Here is an 8993-nt window from a genome sequence, read left to right on the forward strand (position 1 = left end):
CCCATCATGCATGTGCATGAGACGGAGCATGTAGGGGCAGAATGGGTTGATCTTTCCCCAATGTGGATAATAACAGAGCTCTATGGAGACGCCTTTAGAAAGCCAGCTGGATGGAGCCATAAAATGATCATCTACGGCAGCAGCACACATGCAGGTTCTGCAGAACAATAGAGGTTCTTCCATTAATGGTGCGTGCAGAGGACTCGGGATTATTGTCCTCTGCACCACTCCTACTCACCATCCATTACTCACTATAGTAATTTATGGCCTACTAATCCCAAAATGCCTGAAGCTTTACGAGAACAATCCTTCTATAAATTGCAGCTACTATAATTAAGCACATTTCAATGACGAGGTAAAGCTGCATAAACATCTGTAGGACAGAAAGCAGCCTGATTGGATGTCAGAGGTCCAACATTGAAGTTTCTCCGTTGGACCTTGTTGAACAATGACCCCGATTTACCGAAATTCGACTTCACGGTCCTCTTTTCGACCACAGACACGATGTGAACATCGACACCGAAAGGACTCGGAAACGCGGCGCTTCAACAGCCGACCTTCCGCCTGCCTCATGAGCTCATCCTGCGAGCTGCTCCGTCGTCACCACGGCGGTGACCTTAACGCGAGCCGATTCATTCAGCTGCTGGTGAGCTGCGAGCTGAAACGGGCCGAGGAAGGCGTAGCGCAGTGACCACCGGGACAGCACCTCCCTCCGGTCCGCTCCTCCTGGACCAACAGGTCTGCCTGTCGAAGGGAGCGCAAGTCGATCCTTTCTCTTACAGGCGTATTGAGTCACTTCTGGAGCTGCTGCGTGTGGGTCGACAGGAGGGTCCTCTAGAATTATACTGCCATGAAAGACACACACACACACACACACAAAGTGTCTTTTCCCGCTGTGTCGCATGGCGGGTGTTGTTTTCTCCAAGGCCCCAGCTGTTACCCAGGTGACGCTGTATGCTTTGGCATGCAGCATGGAAATTGGTTTAGATTAAAAGGGCCTGAATTGAACGAAGGCAGGACACGGAAAATAAACTGGAACAGAGACACAGGAGTCAGAAATAGCCCCAAAATGTCAGTGGAGAGCAGTAACGTTTGGTACTTAGTCCAGTAAAGACAAAGGCACGTAAAAAAAAATAGAATAAAGAATTACAGCAAAATTACTGAGGGTAATGTTATCATATTTATTCATAGAAGCCAGGACAACTAGCATTTAAACATTTTGGCTACTGAAGGGGTTGAGTGGATGCTGCAGAGGACTTCAGAGATCTCCGTCACCTTTATATATGTGACCTACAGTTACACACACATTAGGTGGGAAATCGGGGAACCGTCTGGCCGCTCGGTACAAACATCCCTGGTCCTCTCCATAGTGTTGCTGTAACGCCTCCTGCTCCCGTTTGATCGATCATCAGAACATGTAACTATGTCAACGCCGAAAATCAAATTACTCGTCTTTTTATTACAACCATTTTGAAATTCTCCCGTTTTGGCTGTTTAAATGGCATAACTCAGGAGGTTGACATTTTCACAGAGTCAAGACTCTGACAGTAAATAACCACATAACTCAATAAATACTGACTGCAGTCCGAAGCCTTCAGAGATCATGAACTCTGACAGCGTCTTCCTTTCTCAAGCTCCCTGCAGCCGAGCAAATTAATGAACCGCGGGCAGCAAATTCAGTATCCCGATGAAGAAAATGTTCCGTACTGGCGATCCAGCGGCGCTTATCAGGCAGACGCTGAACAGCTCCGGCAGATTGCAGCCGTATCAAAAGGCAAAGCAGCGTTACTGGGTGACGAGGCGCTGAGGGTCGGCGTCCTTGAAGAGGCTGCTGCTGCAGCAGACGGCTGAAATACCCAGCATGCTCAGTCAACAGGAGACAGGTTACGTCCAACGGGCCCCTCGTCCTCCGCATCACCCGGAGAACGCGACGGATTCCTCCATTAGCGAAAAAAAGGTCAAGCGCTGCTTATGCTTCTTTTTTTTCATACGCCAACACCGAGTGGAAATGCAGAAAGCAAGAAACCGCTCTGATTACGCTGCTCTTCCTGCAACTCTGCCAAGCAAACGCACACACACACACACACAACCACCTTAGGAGGTGAAGAAAACACGTCCATGGTTTAAAATGAACCAGCGGCTCGCAGTCTCTACAGAGATCTTAGGGATTGTGTGTTTGGCGGAGAGGCTGCAGACAGTTGCGCAGCTTGAGGCCAAGATGCGCGTCGTTCTGCAGCGTTGACGTAATTACATAATATCACACGGTCGCCATATCAACCCGAAGTGTGACGAGACCTTTGTTCAAATCGATAACAGTCCCGGTCCCTTATGTATATCTTTCATATTTTGGTTTAAAAGCGGCGTATGAATTAAGCCCAATGTTGCTTTGCACGTGAAAGGAACGATCCCAGTCTCTTTCCCAGTTCTCGCTTGCCTTCGTGGCCATCTGTCAGTACGGATTTAAGCACTACGTGTCACTGTAGAAATCAATTCACAGACATCAGCAGGTATCTATTGTCAGAGCTCGCTTTTTTTCCTACAGCTTGTCCGCCGCTCATGGAGAGCTGTTGAGGGAGGAGGGCGGGGGGGTTCTTCAAGCCTTATGAGGATGGATTAAATTTTTTAGCGGCCGAGTGCAGGATCTCTCTGCTGTATCATCTTTGTGTAATTGTGCATGCAGGAAACAGCCTTTCAGCGGATTCTCGCCCTCCAAAGCCCCGACAGAGAGGCGAAGCTCACACAAGTCGCCTGCACATAATTATACACACACACACACACACACACACACAAACACAGAGCGGGCGAAAGGGCCCCCGGGGACGCGCTCGACTCCCTCCAGGCCACGGGATCCAGTCCCGGCCACGTGGACTTTAAATTTAAAAAAAAAAAAACGCACTTTTTGTTTGGCTACCTCCGAGAGCATTTATTTTTTTATTTATTCCGATGGCACTGAAGAGAACGCGTGAGCGAAGGCCCGTCCAGGCCGCCCCCGCCACACGGACATCTGACCCCTGAATACCGCCTCTTGGTAGACTCAAACTGACCTCAATGTATTTTTATTTATTCCCCCCCCCTCCTCCCCCGGGAGAAGAGTCTCTGCATTGAACACAGCTGCCATTAGGTGCCGTGCGGAGTAGGCCGCCTTTTAAAAACACACTTGAGAATGACAATGCAAACAAAGCAGAGTTTAGCCCACGGCCCACGGCTGAGCATCACGCTAGCCTCGCACATCACCGTAAACAACCTACGGCCCACGGCCAACTCCTGTCCGGGGGGGGCCGGGAAGCAGTGCAGCAGCGTGTCCTGATGTAGGTCAGTGTTCCACTCATTTTTTTTTTCCATCAACAACAGCTAGGCCATTGGTCCCACTTGTTGAGGAGCTGAGAGCCGGCGGGTCGCTGGGTAAACGCCACGTGCGGTGACTGCAGATGCAGAAGCTGGGCTACTTTTAAAGCTCATTACGAACTTGGATTTGGAACATCTTTCTTGATGTGCACAAGTATCACAAAGCCGACCCTTTCGAGCAAAAAGTGGGCGAAGGAAGGAAAGCGCGAGGCGTCGCATGCAGGGCTGCATGTGAACGGGAATACTGGTGGAATATTCTCCTTCCACCAGAGAAGTGCACGGCTTAGTAGGAGCATTGTTGGAATGAGTGAATAACTGCAGCACTTTGTGTGCGTTATTGTGTAGACTGCATTGTGATGTTGTTTAACCAAACCTGGGATTGCTGTCCACTGAAATCAGCATTTGCCGTTGTCCACAAGTATTAACTGCAGCGCAGTTTACAGCTGCAAGGAATAAACAAAAGAGGAGAACAACAACATCTCCCTCGCTGTCCATGTCCTCGTGCACAGCAATGCATTACGTGCCCTGCCGTGAGAAACACGTGCACAACTTGGGGCTTCTTTCCGTGGAAGAACTAGAAGAGAACGTGGCCCGAGGGCACGGGGTGTCTCTTAATGTGCGAGTCAAACTAATGCTTCTAATGCTTCCTCCTACTGCATCCTTTGACCTCCCTCGTTCCCTCAGGCATCCTCAAGCCCACATTTACTCTCCTCATTCCCGTCTCCTTTGTCCTAACGTTTCTATTCACTTCCTCCCACCCTCAGCCCCGTCCTCTTGTGTTGTGCGCCTCGGGGACGCGGCAGCGCAACGGGCAGGATCAATCTGACAGAAGTACACAAGGCGGTTGGGGGGGCGCGACGAGTCTCCGTGCACAGTCGGCCGATGAGTGCGCACAAATATGGACACGAAGGGTGGATCCTGTTCTCCTTGGGGCCTAAATCCTGGGGACACGGACCGAGCAGGGATCCCAACGATCCCTCCATTGGTCTGCATTCGCAAACACACGGGCCCATGATGCAGAACACGCACACACATGTGGCCGTGCGCGCCGCTGGGTTTTTGAGTACGTCTCTCCAGGCCCGTGCAGTTGTTCTTCGGGTGTGCTTTCCCTCTGGTTAATCCGGCCTCTTTCTGCATCACAAACCCACTGCCAGTGTTTTTCGGTGGAGTCTTAAACGGGAAGCTGAGGAGCAGCAGGTCGGCTGATAAAAGGCCGCTCTCTTCTTCTGCCGAGTGTGTAAATCGCAGACGGTCCGTCCGATGAGTAACGCTGTGATTCAGAAAACCAGCGTTAGTGGCACGCTGACTCCAAAAGAGCACTTGGCTCTCAAAGTGCTCCTTCTGGCCCACAACAACCTTCGCCAAACCCACGCCGACCATAGTACGTTTGTACTAAACGTGAAGGCGCGCGGCTAGTGGGTGCGTTCAAGAGAAGAAGAAAAAAAAAAAAACAGCCTTTGACCGTGTGGCAAAAGAGAGGAAAAAAAGAGCACACCCTGTTTTTTTTTTCTTTATTAACTTGTTTAAACACGTAGTGCACAGAGCAGGTCTCGTCACCCAGTCAACAGTCAACCAGCTCCGTGACACCCCAGAACCAGTCCGCCCGCTATGGCTGACTGACTGGCTGCGTCCTGCTTCCTCTGGAGCCGCCGCCTGGGACGCCCAGTGAAGAGCAGTTTGGAGAGGACGGGGTCACTCGCTCATGCGTCGGCCCAAACAGAAACGGGTCCCCTTCCAACAGGTCTTTGTGGAGGGGGCTTCACTCACCTGGCTCTGCAGAAACACGAGGTGTACGGACACATGCCGCTGCCGCCGTAGTTCAACCGCTTTTCTTTTTCTCCCTTCTTCATTAGTCATCATGGGAAGATTTCACTTTCACACAATAAAGGCTGTCACAACATTCTACCTGGCTGCAATATAATTACATGGAGCACGAACCCCTGCAACAGCACCCCCCCCTCCTCCCGGAGTGAGAGCACCAGTCACTAACCGTGACCAGATGTGCGGCGTGCATGACTCACGGTGGTCTGGTGCCCTGGCCTCTCAACTGCCACCGGGTCCAAGCACACAAGGTACCCCGCCGGGTCCCGGATGTCTGAGCGAAGCAGAGCAACAAGCCCCGTGCGGGTTCGGGGGGGAAGAGCGAACCAATACAACCGGGAATGCAACCACTGTGATCACATCCGCGGCGACCAGAAGGAAAATTTATATATATATATATATATATATATATATATATATATATATTAGTGTTGCAAGGGGGCGGGGTCATGTGGCGTCACGGTCACTATCGATTCTGGATGACCATTAATTAATTATTTTTTTTGTTTGAGCGCGCACGTGTGCGTTTGAGCGTGAATCCCCCGCGCGTGTCCAAACCCCCTCGGGGTGTTACGAGGAGCCAACAAAATAAAAATACACCAGTGGAATAAAACCAGCACTTACTTTCCAATGACCTCGCAGAGCTCGTACACATCTTCAAACAGGATGTCGTCGTCCGCCATGGTCCGACCCCGGCTGGGGGGGGGAAATATCCCCAAAATATGCGTCCTAAAACCGAAGGCGCTCCTGGAGGGAGGGGGGGGGGGGTGAGAAAAATCAACTGACCGTTTGGCGAAAACGACTGACAGAAAACGCCGCTCGCAGTGAGCTCGGTAAAGAGTTCCCAAAGAAAAAAAAAGGCTTTTCTAAAATTCCAGTTGTTGCCTCCTCCTTCGACCCCCCCGGGGCCCCCTCACCCCCCAGAAATATATGCTGCGTCGCTGTGGGTGATTCGGCAAAGGGGGAGGGAGGGAGGGAGGAGGGGGTGTCAGTAATCCAGTCTGGGAGTCCGCCGGTCCGGCCCCGCCTTTCCCCCGCGGCTTCCCGGTAACGTCCTCCCGTCTCAAAGGAGCAAAACCACACGGCGGTTGTCAAACAAACATCGCTCCGGCGGCCGGTGCGCTCCCGTTAACGGCTCCGGTGCGTTCGATGTTGTACTTACACGGGGGAGGGAAAACGCCCGGACCGACCCGGTTCGACGGTGTGCATCAGGCTCGGGTTACAGCACCGGATCCAGGTGGGTCGCCGTGCTCCTGACTTCCCGGGCAGCCACGGGTGACTCTTTCGGGAACGCGCGCACAGGCACACACACACACACGGTCCTCCTGTCGTGTGTATATATATATATATATATATAACTGCAAGGCGCGTTCGAGTCGTCCAACGTACATTAGCTGCTCCACTCGGCGTCTCCACCTTCCGTCTCCACCCTCGGTCTCCTCGCTGCGTCGCTCCGGCCCGGCGAACACTTTCCAGCCGTTGGTTTGTGTTTTTTTCTCTTTCTTTTTTCCCCTCCGCTGCTGCGTGCTTGAACGTTCCGCGGAGTGTAGAGCTCCTCCCACACAAGGGAGGGGGCGGGGTGGGCTGGGATTGGGAAACTGTTCAGCCGTCCTCCATTTTGGCGCCAAGGGGATGACCAGGATGCCCCTTCGAGGCCTATGTGCTTTGAGCCAATATGGCGGCGGAGCGGCGCTCTGAAGGCTTTTCTAAAACTGCAGTTTCCTCGGGACTTTTTTTCAATGGATAGTTTCCCACCCGGAAGCTGGCATGAATGAATAAGCTTTAGCTTTTAAAAAAGCATAGTGGTGAAGTCAACTTTCCAAATAGTTGATCAAAACAAATGTAATCAGCAAACCTTTTTGATAATGAATAAATCAGCTGGCTCATTTTTAAAGTAACAATTTAAAAGAGGGAGTAACAGGATTTTGGATTCTGCATATCTCTTGGTGCTGATATTTGGAGATGTCACCAAGGGCTCAAATTGTATTCTGGTCTGTACAACCCCAAAGTTAAGATCACGCAATACGTCAGCTAATGTTGCCCGGGGCCCGCCGCAGAGATGAACCACATGGGTCACCCAGATTTATTGACATCATAAAACCTCTTTGTGTACTGTATTCATGGTTGTCTGCAGGGTCGACATTCCCACCGTTTAACATTCCTACGCAGACAAACCGCACAACACAGTGACATGCAAGTACAACAAATACAGACAGGTGTTTATCTATTCATTTTTAATGGGCCCCGGTGGGATAAATGCATTGCCAGCTGATTGCCTAATTAAAGCTGGGAGAATAATTAAGCAGCAGCCCAAGTTGATGAGCTTGTTCCTTTTTATTTATAGTTTTTCAACAAAAAAGGCTGGTGTAGTAATTAAATAAGCCCCAATGCAGCGACTGTAGGTGTATTTCCCCCTGCTAGTGCAGCACAAGAAAATCTTCTATTAAGGCCATTTGAAATACGAAATGTGTGCCCTGCTGATCATGTCGGGTTGTGTGCGTGTGAGGAGACGCTGTGCGGGGGACAAGCGGGGGGCACTTTCACTTAGGAATAAGAAAGAAATCAGGACATCAGAGAAAATCTTATCTCCATCCAACACACCCTTCTAGACTCAGCCGGGGGGCCCAGAAGCGTGCGTGTGTGCGTGTGTGTGTGTACACAAACACACTGATGTGCTACAGATAGTTTGTTTGTTGGATCGGGGCTGCAGCACTACACACACACACACACAGAGCTGTGTCTCGCTGTTGCCTTTTTACAGTCTTGCAATAAAGCTCAGAGAGCTGTACGAGGCAGTGTGACAAACTTCCACCTCCGTATTGAAGCACATTAACAACTTGGTGGGCTTGTCAAAGTCATCCATTTAAGTGCTCCTGCAGCTATTAAGCATTGTTTCCTCGTATGGGGACTTGTCAGGGACTTTATGTCAGGCTCCACAAATGCTTGTGCATGAACAAGTTAATTGTGTATTTCATCAGCATTTTGGTTTAAGCTCCATACCACATATTGAAGTCAAAATGTCGAGTCCAGATGACCTTTTATTTTTTGGTTTTCTTCCCTGAAAAGAGATTACAGATAATGGAAATGGCCGCTGAAGCTGAACTGGAATGAAACCTTTTCTTTTCCCCAAATATGATGTGATGGGAAATGACCTCAAACCTCCGTTTGAGAATGAGGGGCCTCTGACACCCGAGAGGGGAGCTTACGTCCTAAGTCCTCCATCCTAGATTTTTGGCGATCTTTGGGTAAAAGTTTATGAAACATTGTGGCTTCACACATCAACATCTTTATCGGCGTCGTCGCCTCTGTGCCGCGTGGAGAGCGTTGGGTTGTGGAGTGAAGTTGTGTGACTAAAAGACGCACGCGAGGACGTCTGTAGTTGTCCCGTAAAGGGGGATTTTGAGGCGGCGAAGAATGCATCGTGCGTTCCAGCGCCTCCTTCGATGTGCAGCGGGAGGATGGTCACCGAGCACCAGTCTTCGGCGTTGCTGACAGAAGTCGTCGGTTGCTGGAGAGTGACATCATCTGCCTGCGCGTTCTTTCTAAGTGGGGAGGCCACGGCGTTTGCTGCCTGACGTCTGCAAGAAGGAATCCTCTCGCCAATGACGCTTTGAATCACGTTACAACTTTCGGATGTTGAATTATCGTGGCGCTCATCTCGCACCTCAGTGTTATCGTCCCTCGATTGGCCGTGTACATGTTCTGATTTCTAGACATATATCAATTTTCGTCCTTTCGCTTTCTCTCTACTGTTTGACTCCATGCAGAATAATATCAAATCACAGGATTGGGCCAACGCAAAACTAAGCTCACAGTGCAAGGAACCA

At 50.5% G+C, this 8993-nt stretch overlaps 1 protein-coding gene across 34 annotated transcripts in view; it reads right to left on the reverse strand.

Annotated features, from left to right (window-relative positions):
* The window catches only part of caska (calcium/calmodulin-dependent serine protein kinase a), a 76497-nt gene extending 69683 nt beyond the window's left edge, over positions 1-6814 (reverse strand). For 21 of the 34 annotated variants that reach the window (XM_040201476.2, XM_078090459.1, XM_040201470.2 and 18 more), the window contains exon 1: positions 5113-5210. In XM_040201476.2, coding sequence (XP_040057410.2) covers positions 5113-5195 — 83 coding nt within the window. In that variant the 5' untranslated portion in view covers positions 5196-5210. Of the gene's footprint in view, positions 1-5112; positions 5211-5790 lie in introns of those variants that run through there. The other 13 variants (XM_040201478.2, XM_040201475.2, XM_040201467.2 and 10 more) reach the window with 1 other exon arrangement.
* Positions 6815-8993: the final 2179 nt, after the last annotated feature.

Source organism: Gasterosteus aculeatus, chromosome 16, assembly GCF_964276395.1.
Source record: "Gasterosteus aculeatus chromosome 16, fGasAcu3.hap1.1, whole genome shotgun sequence".
Taxonomy (NCBI): domain Eukaryota; kingdom Metazoa; phylum Chordata; class Actinopteri; order Perciformes; family Gasterosteidae; genus Gasterosteus; species Gasterosteus aculeatus.